The following is a 19,787-nucleotide window of genomic DNA, read 5'->3' as shown; positions in this document are numbered from 1 at the left end:
GGGGTGTTACTTGGCTCAGGGTTCACCATTAATCCCAAACCTCAACCCCTCCAAAGTGGCAATTACACACAGTCCATCAGTGCTGTGGCATTAATGGGCGAGTCCCACGGCCTCCTGGGTATTGTAGTATAATTATAGGCCATTCACCCCCATGCACCCCCCCCCCCCCCCCCCCAACCCCTCTCCCTCAAGAGGCCCATCATCACCGACGTAGAAATGCACTGGGAAGCTTGAATTCGCAATTGTTTAAAGTCAAACGTGATCACCAGCTGCCCCACATATGCAGGTCAGCGCAATCTTAACAACGGCACAAATAAAAATGGCTGAAAATGCATAGAGATGTATCTCAAATGCATTTAAACATCAGGGGAGGATTGCATGAGTTGTAGCTGCAGGGTCCTCGGAAAGGTCCGAGGGCCAACGGGGGCCAGATTCGGCCCCTAAGGTGACAACAATAATAAAAGGCACAGAGAAGAGGAGGGGATGGGGGGGGGGGGTTGCTGGGAGCGCGGGGGGTCGATCCGACCATCATGATTACAGCAGAATTTAATTCCCACAGGAGCCGTGTATGTGAGAGGACGCGGGGGCTGGAATGTAGGCCAACCATATGGACGCGGCGCGATGATGAAAGACATTGCAGTGGAGGTATAGAAGCTGCATCCCTCAAGCAAAACAATGCTGCACTTTTCCCTTTTTTTTCCCATTTCATATTCTACATAAAGGCCATCGGGTTCGTCAGCTATTTCACCACCACTGCCGCCACTGCAGCCGCCGCCACCACCGCTGCAGCGTATCTGTAGCATGCGTTTCCTGCCAAGCCTTCCCTCCCTGTTACAGTGAAAGTGTATATTTCCAATACTGTAAAGGGTCTGGAATGCTGGGACGGAGCCCAAGCTGAGTCACAGCCTCAACTTTCCCAACAAGAGATCGTCTGTACAAAACAAAACGTTAGTCAGCCTGAAAGGAAAAATCTGTAATTTAGAATTTGTCATGCTTGCAGAATAAAAAAACACGTTTTCACACCGCAGCAGCATAACGCAGCTATTTTGAGGGTCTGAGGAGTGTGGAACAATGTTGTTTTGTGAGTCTGTCTGTGTCCGATCCAAAACAAAAATGAAAGTTGATGTCTTGATCCAAGTCCACGTGAATGTTTGAGCGACATTGTTTACATCAATCCGTCGCTTTTGTGGAAAGACTCAAACCCAACAAATGCATCCCTGCAAAAATAAGAACAAAGTGAATGGACTAAATGAATTTTTACGTGTGTGTGTGCGCGCGTGTGTGTGTGTTTGTTCTTGTGCTCTCTTTCTCAGTTTCTGTTTCTTGGTTTCTTTTCATTACATTACATTACGATCATTTGGCAGACGCTTTTATCCAAAGCGACTTACATTACATTACCACCCTTCGCAGAAGGGCGAGCAATTGAGGGTTCGGTGCCTTGCTCAGGGGCACCTAGGCAGGGGCTCGAACCGGCGACCCTTTCGGTTCCCAAGCGGAAGCACTACCCACTGAGCCACTGCCTCCCTTTTCAACCATTAATCTTATTTTCTTCTTCTTCTCTCTCAATTACTCTCAATATTCATCTGTTTCTCTTTCTGTCTCTTCAACTCCGTCTTGGTTGCCAACCAGATTCTCTTCCTCTCCTTTTGTTTTTACCCGTCTAACAGTTCTGTAGATCACACCCCTTAACACACACACACACACACACTCTCTCTCTCTCCCTCTCTCGTCTTTCTTTGATGGGATCCTGGTATGTTGTATGGAATACGCCCGGCTCGGTGCAGTGGGCCTGTACCGACAAATGCCATCGTGCATGGGGGGTTGGCAGATCCCTCTGAAGCCGAGCCAGTTTCTGTGCCAAACACACACACGCACGCACGCACGCACACACACACACACACACACACACACACACACACACACACCACTTATTATCACCCAAATCCCGACAAGTGGGGAGCTTATAGAACTGCAGGGAAGGCCTGGCAGTCATCTAGCCACAGGCCTCTTATATTACCCCCCACCCCACCCTCTCTCTGCTTAGCACACAGCGGGGGGCCACTACAGGCACACACACACACACACACACACACACACACATATATACGCATAAACTCCAATCACCCCCTGCAGAAAAACAGCTTCTGCATTATGCTTCCATCTCATCCTCCCTTTCAGCCAATCCCGGCTCTTGCTGCTTCACACACTTTCACCGTAACAAAGATGTCACAATGGGATCAAAATGTTTGCCCCGCTCATTCCATACACTCCGACCATGTTGTGACACATCATTGCCAAGTCTGTTGTGTCGTATAATCCCAAACACAGCGTGATGTCTTCATGTGCACCAGCTCTCCACGGTTACTTAAGATATTTGCCGTGATGCTGAGCAAAGAGAAGACAAACTCTACACTCTCTGGGCTTCAGCTCGTTCCGCCATATTGTGACCCTGTAGTTTGCCCTCTTCTTCTGCAACAATGTTTGTGCTGAGTGTGTGCGCTCATTGTGTCCTGCTGCCATTGTTTTGTTGTCTTTTAGTACTTTACCACTCTACTGTTACTCCCGCCTACCTGCCTGTGTCTCCAACACACACACACACACACATACACACACACACTCACAGAAGCGTGGAACCTCCACAGCTGGCTGATTGGCACGCACCCTGACCTTTTGATATGTCAAGGGTCACAGGTTGCCTTCCAACAGATGGACTCTGAATGTGCGTGTGTGTGTGACGGGGGTTGGTACGGGCTGATTGTTGCTGTGCACTCACGTAGCCCTAACGTGACAACAAACACAACCCAGGGGAGGAGCAGAGAGTTTGGGAGCAGGCATGGCGTGTGCCGGGGTCACGCCAGGTCAAAGGTCAATCAAGCTGACAAAGGCAGCGACCCCACTGAGGTCAGCGCGCCCTGGGCTCCATTGACTATTCACAGCCTTTGATTGCAGCGAGTGGTGACCTGGCATTTATTGCACGATCCCACCAAGATGTGACCTGGAGAACGGGCCGAGGTGGCCGCTAATTAAAATGCAGAGAGTAAATCTGAAGGTTAGGGTTGATTATGTGTATGTGTATGGGGTGTGTGTATATGTGTGTGTGTCGTGGGGGGTGGCATGTACGCACATAACCCTTTGCTTTGAATCGAGTCATTTACAGACACGTGAGGTATGGAAAGAAAATTGCCGCCACCACGAAATACTTCTCTCCAGTATAAACACTGAGGGGAGTGGGAAAGAGAGCGAGCGGGAGAGAGAGAGAGAGAGAAAGGGAGGGATTTGGAGGGATAGCGGAGGGGTGACAGCGAGGCAGAGAGATAGGAGCCCATGGAAAAGGCCTTGTTTGCCAGCTGGGAGAGGCATGAGATCATTGCCCCGTGCAACTCTGTGCCATTATCCTCCTAAACCCTGCACTCCTCCTCTCTCTGTCTCCTATTATGCCCCACACACACACACTCACACACACACATACACACACACATGCACACACTCATCTGACTGCACTGTTTATTGATGACTCAAGCTTGCCGTTCCTTTCCGGATACACAGTCAACACTGGAGCTCCGGCACCTCGGGGCCTAATGGACTGATCTCGACTGTTTACAGCTGTGCCCTTTCTAGAATGACTCACAAAGGAACAAAGAGGCCTCTGTGTGTGTGAGAGAGCTTTTCCTATTCTCATCAACAGGACCTGCCGACGAGCACTGTACTTTTCTTCAAAAGCCCTCCTCTCTCTCTGTCTCTCTCTCTCTCTCTCTCTCTCTCTCTCTCTCTCCTCCCTTGATAAGCTTGTCATCTTTTCTCCGGGCTCCCTGTCACGCTCATCCCTCCCTGCTCACTAATCCCTTCATTCATCGCCCCGTCTGCAGGAGGTTCTTCACCTTCACCTTTACGTTCTTTTCTCTGCTCGCACCTTTTCCTCACCTTCCTCTACTCTTCACCTCCCAGACTGGTGCCTATTGGACCCCAATGAAATTCTGATACTCCAACTGAAGAGTCTCACAAAGTCCCCAGAAGAAGGACATGTGATCAGTCTTCAATATGGAGTCACCTGACAAAAGCAGATTAGAAGCCTCTGATCTTCTTACCCCCTCTATCCATTCTCCTTTTCTATTTCACCCTTGAACCTTCAACCTTTGCCCTACTTACCCCGTATGTGTGTGTTTTTGTGCTTCCGGGAATGTGTGTCTTTCCATGCATACCTCAGGGCGTAAGCACCTCTGTGTGTGTGTGTGTGTGTGTGTGTGTGTGTGTGTGTGTGTGTGTGTGTGTGTGTGTGTGTGTGTGTGTGTGTGTGTGTGGGTGTGTGTGTGTGTGTGTGTGTGTGTGTGTGCGTGTGTGTGTGCATACTTGACTATTTGACATCAAATTTCCACTTGCTGCAGCTCCACGGGCCCGTGTTTGTTTGTTTAGCGTAAAAGCCCCGGCACAAGCGTTGCAGCGACGCTCGCCGATTAGCCTGACTGGGAACAACACCCCATCGGAATGCTTGGAATTCCACACAACAAGGATTAGCTCATCCCTGGCTGTTGTCTCTAGACACCGTGTTTGTCATTCTTTCACTGCGTGGGCTTAAAAACACAGACAGACAGACAGACAGACAGACAGACAGACAGACAGAGACAAATAAAATGGGAGACATGGGACTGATCTAGGATGAAACATTGAAATCCTCCAAAAAAGACATAGTGCACACTTTTTGAAAATCAGCTGTTAGACGTTTGTGCATTGTGGTTCTCTGATCCCTGCAGATAACAGGCCTATGATGTCATGTTGACATTCGGTGTTTCCACCACAGCTATAATTAAGTATGAATGTAGAAAGAGCTCAAACTACACCAAGACTTTAAACTGCAAAGATCGGTGAGTCTGATCTCAAGTCTCAATAGATTTTTTGCTATTATTGTAAATCAGTTAATCAGTTTTTGATAGAAATATTTTCACACTCTTTGCACTTTGTGTTTGCGATCAGTTAAACTCACAGCTGTTCTCTGGTGATTATGAAATGGCATTCTCGGAAGAAAAAACTATGCAACTGTTATCAAGGTGGATACATTGAAGGTGTTTCTATCAAATAAAAGTTAAAAATGCAACTTTTCTAAATAATAAGTGTCATTTCGTTGACTGTGATGTTTTCCACTCGTATTGTGAGTTCTGCTCACTGCTCACAGTGAACAGAATCAGCGCCACTGTAGCGCCTTCAACAAGTTATTTTACGGTCAATACTGCCCTCCTGTGGCAAGTTTTTGATAATACACCTGCGGTCAATGCTTTGAATACAATTCACAGGCCAGAACCAACAGCACTTAAGTATGTCACATTTGTACGTGTAACCATACATTTACATTATATTTGTACATGTGTGGTGCCCCAAGCGAATTTGGGTGCAATACATTTTCTCAATTTTCTCTTTTCTAATCATTTATTGGGCTATGTTACTTATCTATTTGTGTTTTTAGATGTTTCTCATATTGGTACCATTAGTAGTGCAATGAACCTAAACTAAGCAATAACTGTCAGACTAACCCATTTAACCCATTCAAACTGGGAGCCAACTCCACACTTGCAGCCTCGTGCCTTGGTCAAGGGCATAGGCAGGAGTAATTTACCTAACACACGCATTTGAGATGGGGAGAGAAGCCGGATTTCACACCTAGGGCAGAGTTTCCCTTAAGTTTGAAGTCAATAAGACTTAAATTAGGGTATAAAATCAAAATGCTTTTCCTAATCTAGCCAGGAGATGACACTGTTTACCATCTTTTTGACATGTGCAGTCAGTATTCATTGACATAATACTTACTTCAAACCCAAAACATGTTTATTTTTAAGGAGGGGGCTTACACCAATACATAATATTTAATTTCAAATCCCCAAAATATAAAATCCCATTTAAGGAGCTTCCCCCTGTCGGAAACTTTTCGTTTCTCTGCTGGAAAGAACTTTGGGTCAATAACAAACAAAAAATGCATTTGTTTGGATGTACATTTTTTTATTTGATCAAATCGCTCACTACATTCAATGTTTCTTTTTGTTTTTTTAAATTGCCTCGTGTCATCCTGGGCTTCCCCAGACGGAGTGAATGGGCTCAGTATTGGAGGGGTGCCGAGTGTTGTTATGGATGTCAGATCAGATAACAAAGAAACCTTACAATCCAATCCAGTCCTGTTTGTGTGGAGTTCTGAGCAGTTCTGTCAGTAATCTGCAGGGAGGCGTCACAGTCCCTGATAATTCATAACACAAATTATGTTCATTCTGTTTTTATCAGTTTGTGCTTGTAATGGAAATGAGCAGGGAGAATTACCACCAGAGCAGCACCATGCACAGAACATCATTCATTTCATTGTTTCCTCGTTTCATTTTCTGCAACACTGAACACTGCATCATTTATCATAACAGCTGAGGTGGAACAGAGATTCATTGTGACATTTTTGTTGAGTCATGCTTATCATTTATCCTGCCATGGGAAAATACATTGGACATTGTATTTAACTAGGTATTCTAAGTATTATCAAACACACGCTGGCTTTAAAAAATGTAATAAACCTAAAACACACATACAAGTAAAATCAAGTATGAAGTTAAGATATTCAGATATGGCGTGAGACTTACGGTATTAGCCATTGTTCATTACTACTAAGGTCAAAGCATGACTGATAACACAAATCTACTCTGACTTTTCTGCTGTGTTTTATGATGATGACAAATCAAATTTTATTTCCTTCTCCATTTCCCCTGCGATCATTGATAACACACAGAAACATAACGTTATGTCTCTCACGTGTGTCTTACGTAAACACAAAGGGACCTTTATGATTGACAGTAGGAGATTATATTTACTTTTAACTTTGAGGAAGCTTTGCACAGTTTCGAGAAGAACTTCAAGGAGCCACTGTGTAATAAACTAGAATCTCACTGCATTTCAATTAATGTACAATTTGATTTGTGCTGGAGTAAAACCTGTTACCGTTGAGTCTTTTTCAGTTCCAAAATTCTGCCAAAACTGAAGGCAAGTGTGATAAATGAAGGATTAGTGTCTTCTGCAAGTGAACATATAAACATCGTTAACATTTTTTTAGCCCCCTAATTTATCAGTGTTCATCTGAGAATGAGGAAGAGTCTGCAAGTTGACAGACACATTGTCTTCTGTCACATTTGTAAGTGTAAAAGTTATTTTGGTAATCAAAGAAAATCACAGGGAATAACTAAACAGATGCAACAGTAATGGAATTATATCTTCTACATCTTCTGCACATGCTTGGGTACAGCATTGCCATATTTGCTGTGCTTCCCGTCATGTGATGAGTTTGTCGGCAATCTAACAAGGAAATGACCAGAGAAGTGACCTGTTTACTATTAAACAGTAACAAGTTCCTCGTCTGTCAAAGCTATATCAGCACGTCCTCAGGCCTTGTTTGCATCCCTAGAGACCTGGCAGAAAACAATGTCTCACTTCCCTTCAAAGAGCCGCTGTGGGATGCGGCCAGTGCAGAAAACCGTAAAAGAGATGTGTGTTGGTGCCAGTTTCCTTCTTTCATGCCTCCTTGGTTCCTTCACTACTTGCCAGACCACAAGGACAAGTCAAAAGTCAATGCCAGCTTTAGGGCGAGTGAGGCTGAGCTGCACAAATAAGAAAGACTTTAATCCTATTTAAGATCGTTTACAAAAACACCATGAGTGAACCTATTAGATCTTCTGGAAGTCCTCACTCACTACCTCAATCAGAGTTTCCGGTAAAACCAATTGCCACCAAACCAGTTCTACGAAGGTTTCATTACATGAAAAGGAGAAAACGGGATGAAACAGGAGAAGAAGGACATCGGTGAGGTTTCACCTCAATTTCTGCAAGCGTGTGACGGAAACCCGCTGGAATCTTCCTTCTTGGAATGTTGCATACGTTGCTGTGCAGAGATGATGATGCCATGCTTGTTTGATTGAGGTGATGGAAATCCTTAACAGGGTGTGAACACTTTTCCAAAACATGACAGCCCTGTGCTTCAAAATAATTACAGTAAGTGAGGTATGTATGTAATGTGCCTTTGTTGTGTGTTTGGGTGTGTCGGAGTGCATTTTAAAGCCATCGTGTCCCAGGTGTTTCCTGATCGATGACAGGTTCAAAATTCCCCCATGTCGTCCTGAGAGAGGTGACGGCTATAAATAACCATAACAATAAGCTGGTCTTGTTATTTTTGGAGATATTTCCCAGGTGTCATCGGCATCATCACTCTGGGATGTGGAGTAGCGGAAAATTTGAGAGAGATTGTAAAGGCAGTATGTGTGTGTGCTTGTTTGTTTGTTGTTTGTTTGAGTGACGTTTCTTCAATGGCCTTCACTGTCGGTAAGAAGCCGCGCCGTGACAGAAACCATGACCATTGTCAGCCAGAAGCAGTTCCCTGTCAGGCTGCTTTTCACTGCGACTATCAACAAAGGTTAGGGGTCAAGAGAAGGAGCCAGTTCCTCAGCCTGTGTTCTCTCACAGCACCAAATAATGAATAAACTCAAGATGGACTTGCAATCACATCAATGACATTTAAAACTAATCCAGCAGATATAGAAAATAAGAGGTTAAAAACAACAAAATGTAGATCACTTCGGCCTTAAATCCGTTTCTTGATACAATATAAGAACCACAGCAAATTCTAATGTTAAGCAACTTTTTTATTGAAAATATACATTTTAATAAAGCTCTTGCACAAGCGAAAGAAGACTATATTAACTTAATGATAACACACTTTCAACACAACAGGTATCAACACAAAAAATACATGGAGAGCTGCCTAAGTCTACACATAAACACACACACACATGTATGCACATACACATACAGAGACTGACTTGCGCATGTATTGAAATGCATTTCACATAACTGTCTCAACATCATCCACTGCTTGCCACAGGGATGCAGGTTTGTGTAACATCTTCAGTTAGATACTGTAAGTAAGGTTTGAGCGGACACATCAGTCAGGAGAGTAAGTTGGTCTTCTCAAAATTCCCAAACTGGAGAGGAAGCGGTGTGAGTTTCTCCCTGTGCAGAGCCTGGACCACGCAGTCGGGAACGAGACCTGCAAAAACAAAACATTCACATTTGAATGGGATTATGAGCTGTGAGCTGCAGCAAAGGTCACCAAATGCCATTACAGGAGCTTACCAGTTTCCTTATCAGCGATTCTCCGGCTCATTTTTCTCTTTAGGTTCCTCTTGTGATAAACTGAAATAGATTACAGAAGAAACTGAGAGGAAATAAACCAGCACAATGACCGACTGGTCCTCATGCAAATGAACTTCCAGAGTATTTAGAGATTCGTGTTAAAGCCGATACGCTCATGGCAGACACAGGTTAAGTGGAAGTCTTGTTTCGAATCCATATTTGGTAATGAGCTGCAAGCCTGGACGCTGTCAAATAACAATCAGCTGTCTGAATTTTTTTCACATTTCCTCCTAAAATGACTTTCAGTTCTTCTTCATTCTGGCTTTTGTGTGTCTCTGTTGTGGAGTCACGTCCCAGCATGCACTGTGCCTGCATCTGTGTGGTGTGTTTGTGTTTTCGTCTCTTATCTGTTGGGTCTTTTCAGCACGATGTTTTTCCTCCTCACTCTATCGTTTGCCAGACATATCTGACTTTTCCTTTTTTTTCATTTGAACTTCCATCTATGCAAACCATCTGAACACACACCAATGATGATGACTGACTGACACTGATTACTGTTTTTCACAGGTGTTTTGCTTTTTTGGCACAGATTTTTGCACAGTGACCTCATGTTATCTGCCTGTGTGTGTTGCAATCGTGGGCTGATTGTAACATGTCGCTTAAGACTACTAGGGTGAAAGAAGGGACTGTGTGCTGAGCACACACACACACACAGACACACACACACACACACACATACTGTACTGTAGACTGAACTGGCATCACTGTGTATGACATAAAGGGCAGGTAGAGGACTGTCAGACTGATTCTGCATGTTTTCATGTCAACAACAGTGAAACAAATGGGACATACAGTAGGTGCCCTTTCCACACTCGCAGTATGAGTGTGTGAAGACTCACAGAAGGATGAGTAAGCAGTGAAGTGTTCAACGCTCAGATTACCATCAACACATCCTTTTAAAGCTCAGATTACTGGTATGATTGTCTACCTACCAGTTAGCAGTAAGTGGAGCACCAGCGTGACAAATATGATGGTGAAGAGACAAACACCCACTGGAACGATTACATGAGCCACTTCCCAGGAGGCCGATTGATCTGTGGAGAGAGATCAGATGGATCGTCAAGGTCTGGAACTCGAAAGCTACAGTGTTAATGTGTTATGAGTGGAGGAGTGAATCAGCCTTTTTGTGTGCCAGGTGATGCCAGGAAACCATTCAGGTTGGACCTTGGCTCTGCTTTAATTTGAGACGTGTAAACGCATGCCAAGGGGAAGAGACACAAACACTCACCGCATTGCTGAAAACACTGGACGACTGTGGTGGCGTACTTCACATCTGTCCTCCTCACCTGGAGACAAGTGTGTGACTTGCACAAGTCCTCTGTCAGGTCCAGCTGAACAGACTTGTGTTTCTCCTGAGAGGGTGAGAGAGAGAGAGAGAGAGAGAGAGAGGGAGAGAGAGAGAACGAGAGAGAGAGAGAGAGAGAGAGAGAGAGAGAGAGAAAGAGAGGACAATCAGGAGGAGGTTGCCATGGTTTCTGTTTGGCTATAATTGATAGCTGATATGTTGTTTTTGTATTTCATGACGTTATCTGTGCCATATTCAGACGAGAGACGATAGAGTAGTGTTTCTGTGTGTTCCCCCACACACACACACATATTGTGGCTTCATGTCTAATTAAAATTTAAATTAAAATTTGATGCCTTGTCAAAACTATAAAATGCCTTTGAACTGTAACTGATCCAAGCTATGACACCTGGAGAAACTTCCTGGGAATAATGATCCTGTTACAAAAACATTAATATGGAAACACACAATGAGAGCTCCTCAGGCACGATGTAATTGCCTTGAAAACAATACAGTATGTCTGCATTTCTGGCGAATGACGCTTCTCCGACTCCACTCACCACATGCACAGTGTGTGTGTGTTCAGGGCCGCAGACGTGAGACGGTCCAGACTTCACACACACTCCCACGGAGAAGGATGCAGTAATCTGTGACCGCATGTGGACCTCTTGATGACCCTGTCGTCTCATCTCCCATGCTGGGAAAAGCAGCACAGCCATTATAAACAATCATCAACCACATCATACTGCTGTGTAGCTATGGTTATAATAGAATAAACCTTGAATGAGTTAGTTTACATGCTGTCTTCATGCTGAAGTGACAAAAAAAGGGGTGGTTACCTTGGAATCTGCTGTCAGCAAAGGGACACTTGATCCAAGAGCGAGAACCTGCAGTGAACTGAAAAGACACGTCATAAAGATTTGTAGTACAATTTATGTCAATGTTATAATATTGTAATGTTACACAAGGTCAGGAGCACTTCAGAGGTCAAGTGTTTACCTTCATGCACAGCTGAGGGTGTGGATCCACCTTAGTAAATGCTATCTGAAAGAAAAGGTTGATATGAAGGCTTTTGGTGAGGCGTTCAAGGGCAAATACAAGCAAATAAAAACTTCTGGAGGATTGTTAATCATGTAGTTCAGATTGATACAAAGATACAATGGCAGGGTTATTGTTTGCTTTTGCTCAGACTGCTTCAGTTTTGAAATGGGTGACCTTTACATTTAGAAAAGGAATTCCCTCCTTAGGTGACGTGGTTTGGGTTGGGTTAGACACATCTATGATAATGGGTTTTTGTAAGGATTCCCAGGTATGGGATTCCTTCCAGAACTCCCTCCTTTCTTGAAACTCCATCCAGCTCAGTACCATAAACTCTGCCAATAAAACATTTCAGGGGAATTTCTACAGGCGCTCCCTATCTTAAGTTGTAAATCTTGAAAGCAGCATGTTGTTGCTAAGGAAACGTTAATATACGCTAATATAAGTTGTCCTTGTTTACGTGCTGGAGCTGATACCTTTTCTCTGCTGACGTTCCGGGACGAGTGCGGCAGTTCTGCGCACGAGCCGTCCGCCCCTCTCTGGCACAAGGCGACCGTGGCTGCAACACGGCAAGCAGGTTCCCATAAAAGCGTCTCCTCCGCTGGGTCAAAGGTCACTCCCAGCCACAGCTCTTCCATACCTACGGCGGTCACAGAATGAGGGTTAATTACAATTACAATTCCAGTTATTTTGCCTTTTATAAATCTGTGTTTCCATGACTTACGATCTTTAAACGGGCAGACTTGAACTCTGGGTGCATCTGTCATGGCGGAAAATCCCTGCGGGGAACACAACGCAGCCGTAATCAATCCCTGCCTGGAGGTCATGACTAATAAGGCAGTTCTAAATCACAAAAATATAATGATTGTAGGTAGAAATGATTACCTCGATGCAGAGGCAGGGCAAAGGTCGGGTAAATGGGAGGGTGGCGTTCTTTACAGGTTCCTCTTTCTTTATCTGGATAGCGAACAAGGCATTTCTTAATCTTTGATATGTGTGAGTATAGGTGTCTTAATGTGTTCGTTGGTATGATTCACGTTTATGTTTATATAAAAGCTGCCACCGTCTGACTCACATTTTTACAATTCTCACTCCCGAAAGAGGAGTATCACAATCAGCGCTTTTTATCATTACATTACGATCATTTGGCGGACGCTTTTATCCAAAGCGACTTACATTACATTATATTACCACCCTTCGCAGAGGGGGGAGCACTTGAGGGTTCGGTGCCTTGCTCAGGGGCACCTCGGCAGGGACTCGAACCGGCAACCCTCCGGTTCTTAAGCGGAAGCTCTACCCACTCGACTACTGCCTCCCTGGCAGACTGCACCCTTATCAGGGTGATAATACTTTCCACATTGCGTTATCATGCACTTCAACATCTGTCACTGGTTTCTGTTGTGCACATGGACAGAATTCATAGGAAACTGAGGGAGTCTGACTCCCCTGAGTGAATCAGTGTGAATGTGTAAAGATGTGGTGTTTGCCTGATTGGCCAACTAAAAGTTCATTAGAAATTAAGTCATGTAGATGTGAAGGAGGCAACCAATATCTCCTATTTTCCAACAAAATCTTGGAATAGAATTTAGTTTCTAAATGGGAAAATGAAATCCTTGCCTCCCGTGTGTCCACAAACTTTGGCCGACATAGATCATCTCTCCTTCCTTCTTCCTTCTTCCTATCTTCCCTTTCTCTCACTTTCTTTTCTTCCGTCCTTGTTTGTCATTACTTCTTCCCCTAAGCCCTTCATTAAGTTTGGCATTTCTTCTGTTATTTCCTCATTTGTTTCCTTCCTTCTTCATCCCATTGTATCCGGAAATTCCATAATCACTTCATATCAAACTACTACTCACAGTGAGTACTTTTTTCTTTTGATACTAGTGTTAATGTCACCACTGCATGTTTGAATACACAAAGTAACACAAGGATGAATGGCAGAAGTCCTCACCAGTTTATGTTGCCCCATACCCATACAGAAGAAGTCCTTTCGACACAGACGGAGGTGGTAGTCGTTGTTGTCGAGCATGTCGGACACGCCCACACGCAGCTCCTTCCTCTCCTGGTCCACTTCGTAAGACAGCCGACCAGCTGAGGGACACAGATGTCACATTTACTTAGGTGAAGTGAACAGAAGGGAGCACAATAAATAGAATGACCTCCGCCACAGAACAAACTTACTGATGCATTCTGGGACGTGTTTACGCAAATCTCCACTGCTGCATTCTGAGGGAAAAAAGGAAGTACGGTTTAACTGCTGCACATGTAACTTTTACATTTCACCCACGTAACGCGCTGACTTGCTTGTGAATCATTTACCTGGACCCTAACATGACTCCAAATATCAACTGAGTAAAACTACATTCAGTAAATACCCAGTAAATTCGGAATTTCTGCGTGCGTGCGTGCGTGCGTGCGTGCGTGCGTGCGTGCGTGCGTGCGTGCGTGCGAGGGGTGTGGATGCGTGCGTGGCTGACCTGGGGCCCGGTACGTGCCGGTCCATGTTATCCCACAGTAGCTTGGAAACGTATTCACTGTCACAAGCACTTCCTCTCCCGGTGAAATGTCAACACAATCATCAACTTGTACCTGCAGGGTAGACGCAAATTAAAACACACAAGCTGTCAAACACCTTGGCCAAATTTCAATCTGCAACCACAAGAAATGAGTGTATTTGTTTGGAACTGTACCGCACCTGGACTAAATAGTCTCCAACATTTCCCAGCTTTAGTGCTTTTCAGCTAAACTGTGGTTCTCAAAGTATGCAACCTGAGCATCTGTGCGTGCAAGAATTCCCTACAAACAATTTATCAAAGCATCTGCTGTACCCTAGTGTTACTTTCAGTGGCACTGGTGTGACTTGTTGCACAGTTTGGGAACCACTGAAGGAGGACACGTTGGTGGTAACATTGTCCAACATTTGTCCCATTATTGATTTTTGCATTTAATAGCTGTGTCTTTTTTGGGTGATCTATATGATGCATGATTATAACATTGATCAATTTGATGCTCACAAAAAGAGAAACCCTATTCCAGTAATTTTGTCCCTCTTTCTTACATTTACTCACTTCTTGCAGATATGTGTGAATATTTACCTTCCGTCCTGACATTTTCTCTCTGGACGCTCTAGTGAAGCTTAGAATATGGCTCCTGGTGATCCCTGCACCCATTATGCTGATGGACACACCGTGAATGGACTCTGGAGAAATGACAGAAACAAACGTCATCCACACTGTTCTGCCAGATTCCTTGCACCTGTTCTCTTTGGAGTGTCAATGAAACATTCAGATAAACAAATGCGTTGACGACAGCAGTTCTGAGGAATCATTGTGTGAGGTGCAGGGAGTACAGCTTTTACTGCTCAGGTTGATTAAGAAATGCAAATATGATGAGTTGGTTTTCCCCACTGCAGACCCAACTCCACATGCATCCGAAATAATTCCCCCTTTAATGCCTCATAGAGCTTGATCAGTGTGACGCAAGTCCCATTATATCAGATCGAGCAATTTATGTGTAGTCAGGAACCAGTATACCAGTTCAGTCCACCCCTATACATGTGATGCTACTAACATAAGGGTTTACGTCAGATTCTGTTTTATTTCCTTGTTAACAAACAACTCAGTTAGTGATGAAGTCGCCATATTCAAATATAAGTTCAACAAACTACTATGTTATCATGATTCTTTCCCACAAATGTCATTTTCAACAGTGCAAGAATTGGGGGTCGGCTGCTTTTGATGCCACAAAATCTACTCGTCACAGGTGTGAAGCGTCCACTCGTGCACATACCTGACAGCTGTAATTTGGTGCTGATCCTGAGGCGCAGCGAGCATTTTTGTCTCCCCTCACACGTCATCACTGTGTAGAGACTGACGTTGTGGAAAACAGAGGAGCTGAGGAGACCTTCGGGTGGGGTTTGACACGGAGGAGGAAACAAATCTGCACAGAATGAGGCGCGACAAACTTGCATGTAACACACAGTACCACTGAAAATAGTAATGTAGTCAGTGTTTAAAAATAGACTAACAACGCCCAAGGATCTTATTGTGACGGCCTTTATACCACTGATGACTTTAATTGTTGCCATCTTGCCAGTTGAGGTCAAAATGAGCCTTGATTTGTGAGCTTTTATCTTCCGTTGTCTTTATTAATGCTTTCCTTCAGGGTAACATAACATTTTCTCTATCATTGCCTGCATCACAGCTCTGCATACTTCACCTGCACGTACATGCAATTCCAGGAAGCCCACCTGTGTTCCCAGTGCATCTCTATAGCAGTTGGACTGAAGCGTCCTGTTACCTTTTATTACAGGCCAAGGCATTAATGGTGTCGTTAATCTATTCACTAAGGTTGGTGAGTCACCTTGCTCTAAGGAGCTGCCAAGTCACTTCAAATGAATTATCATCGATTTCCATATCCGTAACTTTTCTTTTCATGTGTTTGCAGACGGACACCAGTGTTGACTAAACATTGAACTCATTTTAGTCGGAAATAGTTAAATATAAACCTAATGAATGCAGTAAATATCAGCTTTTGGCCACTCCTCGCTAAAAGTATCTGCCTTTGCATGCATGTATGTGTGTCTATACTCACAGCCTGGCTTGGACTTGCACTGAAGACCCTGAAAGAAAGAAGAAGAGAGGAGAATAGCCTTATATTAATACAATTATTCTTAAGCGAAACAGATGTTACAAACGGTCAACAGCTGACTTGGTCAAATACATCCTTGTTTATCCACCAGCCAGGACATGTGTACACTGCAAAAGGCTAACATTGGGATGTGAAGCCTGAGACGTTTTCAGTGTGTGGGGATCTGGTGTGTGTGTGGCAGTCAGGATGGAAGGACGCCGATCATTGAATATGAGACAAAACAGATTGAAGCTGGACAATATTCAACCGCTGCAGAGATCAGAGTCTTTTCATGTCACTGATAGGGAAGTAAATATACTGTATGTGCCTCCTCATCACTGTCCGCCAACCGATGATTTACAGCTGATTTAATGTCCTCCCTGTCATTATAATGATTGACTAAAGAATGACTATTTGGCTACACACTGTCTGCCCTTATAAGATCTCACAAGACGGTGTTTATCTCAGCATACACCTGCACAGTACTGGATATGATTGCTCTTCAATTGCGCTTTTCATAATAAGGAACGATCAAACAGACAAGAGAAATCGAGGTCACATTATCTAAATAATCCCACTCATGCTTATACAATCCTTAATGAGATCCAATAATAACATTTAATCTTTTTAAAAATCCCCTTTACCTTATCCTGATCAGAGTATAATCACCTGTTGTGGTTTGGTTTGTTTACCTCACAGATTATTGTGGATCCAGGGTGCAGCAGCATTGTGCACCAAACATTTTGCGTGGTTGTTATGGTCATATAGTTTAAAGCCTTCATCCTTCTATGCTCAATGATGATGATGAACAAAGCATCTTTTCACTCTTATCTTAAGGATGCTCTGTTTATTATCATTGTTGCAGTAAGAGTAGAAGTGCAGTATTTTCAAGTTTCCTATTTATATCATTCTCATCTTATCTAACATTTTAGTGCATTTTATTTAAATTTTCCTGGTCGAGTTGCATTATAAAGTAAATAATCATAGCATTACCACAGTAGCAACGTTTCACCCTTTGGCAACAGTAACAGCAGCAGAGGTAAACACTTCACACAAGGTACATCAGCAACACCAGTAAGCCAGTATTTGTAAGTAAGTAAGTAAGTAAGTAAGTAAGTTAGGAGTTTAGATGACTAGAAGAATACTCTGTAGGGTGCAGTTTTACCTGTGAACATTGGGTTCCACATTTCTCTGTGGTGCTTTGGGCTGCAGCTCCATTCAGAATCCAACAGAGTGACACCGACACGGTAACCAGCAGAATCATCCTCATTACCAGTGCTGGACGCAGCTCCTCTTCTTCTCCTCTGCCCCTCAAGTCACTCTGTGCTATTTTGGGCCAGTCACTTCTATTTTTTCCCTTTTTATCTTCCTGCTGTTGTTGTAGTTCCTCCTTATTGGCAGTGTCAGCTGAGAAAACTATTATTATTACAAATATTACTGTGATGATGTATTCAGTAATGGTGTGCTGGGGCCAGAGCCAAGCACAATGAGTGAGACAGGCTGATGAGTTTATTTTTAAGTAGCAGGGGCGGGATCTAAGAGGGCACATTTGCCTGGGTGTGTGTAAGAGAGAGAGAGAGAGAGAGAGAGAGAGAGAGAGAGAGGATTTCCTGCCTTTGCTGATTTATAATATGTAACACACACACACACAGGTCAATGAAACAGAGTCATTTCGTCTTTACAAAATGGGAAATATTCATCATTCAATTGGGACCATTGCGCTCGCTATTAATGTATGGAGAGAACTTCCTCTTGACTATGGCAGCATGCCCTTATTTGGATGTAACATTCTTTCAGCTCGGCTGTCTGCAGTGATTTCTTTCATAACATAAGATGTGGATGAACCAACTTTCAAAGGTCCCATGATTGTGCCACTTCACCATTTCTCATTTCCTTTGAACAGTCATCACATACTCATCAGCGATCAAGGATCAAGTAACTCCTCCTTCTTGGCGCTTCAGGTCTTCGGGGGTGAGTGATGGTTGTGGTTCTGCATCTGCACCTCTCATCTGCAGCATAGGGGAGGTCATCCTGCAGTTTGTCTTGTTGGTTGCTGAGTCATCCCATTGATGTGTTGTAATCAAAAGAAATTTTCATTATGCACCGACTTAAAGACATTCCTGGAAGTAACACTGGCAATTCCTGGCCGTCTAATGCTGGGAATATGATAGACAAGCTTCCAAGCATTACATCTCAATTCATATTATGGGCTTTAAGGATAAGAAATTTAGATGAGGAATGTACTGACTGGAATCCAAGCAGAAGCAAAGTCTGTCTTCGTGTCTGCCTCGTCATTTCTCTTAAATGCTGTTGCAGGATTGTGCAACACTTGTCCTTTAAATGTCTTAATGTCATAAATCAGATGTGACTGGGACTTGTAAAGACTTAACTTCCTTCAAAACCGATTTGATGGGTTTTTTTAAGTAAACACTTGTGCAATCACGACAACAACATGTTTTTTTCTTGTCCATTGTGACCCAGTTCGATGAGTGTGTCATAGTAGAATCCTAGTGATCTGGTTAGCTATGTCACCATTATTGTTCAAAATGGCCCACACAGGCGACTGAGCGCAAACGCCTATACTTGCGCTGCCAAAAATCACATGATACACAAGGATGGACGCATGTCACGCATGCAGAGCTAAAAAGGTTCCAGTTTGATTCTGTTCCAATTGAAACTGATTCAAACAATAGAAATAGCTGAATGATCTGGCAATTTGCTGAGATTTTTTGACTGCACAGGGTTTCCAAGGCTTGGCTACTGGTAAATGAAATGAGGTGAAGCATCATATATGGCATATAAAAATGATCGAGAGCTTTTTGACACTATTCTCTGCCACGATCACTGACAGTTTGACTTCTAAGATTTAACTCAGTTTTCCCTCACAGGTCTATTAAGAGGTCGTTTTCTCAAGTGAGTGTAGTCAACCACAGTATGAATGATGTCTTGGCAGAAAATGCACTGCAAGAAGAAATCCTGTTGTATCTTCTCATAGACCTATTACTGAAAATTTCTAAAACATCTTTGTGTTATAGCTACATCTACTGACAATCTAAGCGTATTACAACATTCTAGTGCAGGTAGAAGTCATTGTTGAACGATGTTTACACTGTTAGGGTTAAAGGTAAATCAGAGTTTAAGCTCTGGGCAAATCTTAAAAAATGGGTTTGTGCAAAATAAATATATAAAGTGAATGTTACTTTTAAGAATAACAAAAAAAAAATAGCCGCAGTTGAGATCTTTATCACAAGCTCAAACATGATCATCAGCAATATAGAAATATCTTTCAAGTTATTTTAACCTCATTCAGCTTTAAATACAAATATCAAGATAATTAATAATAACTTATTCCTTAGTGTTAAACTTTATAATTGACGTTGAACAGTTGCCTTTAGCACATGTGGCACATTAGGTATTAAAATGTATTATTCCGGCATTACCGCTTGCAGCAGTTTTGGTCTATGTTCGTATTCAATTCCGTCAGATCCTATTATCTTGATGGCGGAAATATATGACACAATAGATCTACTTCGCCACTAGGAGGCGTGTTGGGTTTGTTTTGATTTCATGTGATCATTGGTGAGGGAAATCAATGAAATTGTTATTTGAATTCACGAGATATGTTACCAGGGAAGCA

At 43.3% G+C, this 19,787-nt stretch overlaps 1 protein-coding gene across 1 annotated transcript; it reads right to left on the bottom strand.

The window, feature by feature from the left end:
* Positions 1 to 8,731: 8,731 nt before the first annotated feature.
* On the bottom strand, positions 8,732 to 17,636 carry il17rel (interleukin 17 receptor E-like). Its single transcript, XM_076151922.1, has 17 exons — positions 17,316 to 17,636; positions 16,115 to 16,142; positions 15,311 to 15,460; positions 14,617 to 14,720; positions 13,999 to 14,110; positions 13,703 to 13,747; positions 13,473 to 13,612; positions 12,410 to 12,481; positions 12,249 to 12,303; positions 12,001 to 12,164; positions 11,486 to 11,530; positions 11,326 to 11,383; positions 11,047 to 11,183; positions 10,430 to 10,553; positions 10,134 to 10,235; positions 9,142 to 9,201; positions 8,732 to 9,055 (listed from the first exon to the last, which is right to left on the bottom strand). The coding sequence occupies exons 1-17, from the start codon at positions 17,418 to 17,420 to the stop codon at positions 8,955 to 8,957; spliced, it is 1,602 nt and encodes a 533-aa protein (XP_076008037.1). The 5' UTR covers positions 17,421 to 17,636; the 3' UTR covers positions 8,732 to 8,954.
* Positions 17,637 to 19,787: the final 2,151 nt, after the last annotated feature.

The sequence above is a fragment of the Genypterus blacodes genome, unplaced genomic scaffold, assembly GCF_046128005.1.
Source record: "Genypterus blacodes isolate CSIRO-AG114 ecotype Tasmania unplaced genomic scaffold, CSIRO-AGI_Gbla_v1 ptg000007l_1, whole genome shotgun sequence".
Lineage (NCBI taxonomy): Eukaryota > Metazoa > Chordata > Actinopteri > Ophidiiformes > Ophidiidae > Genypterus > Genypterus blacodes.
Note: the sequence above shows the minus strand (reverse complement) of the source record. Positions and strands in the feature narration are given on the sequence as shown.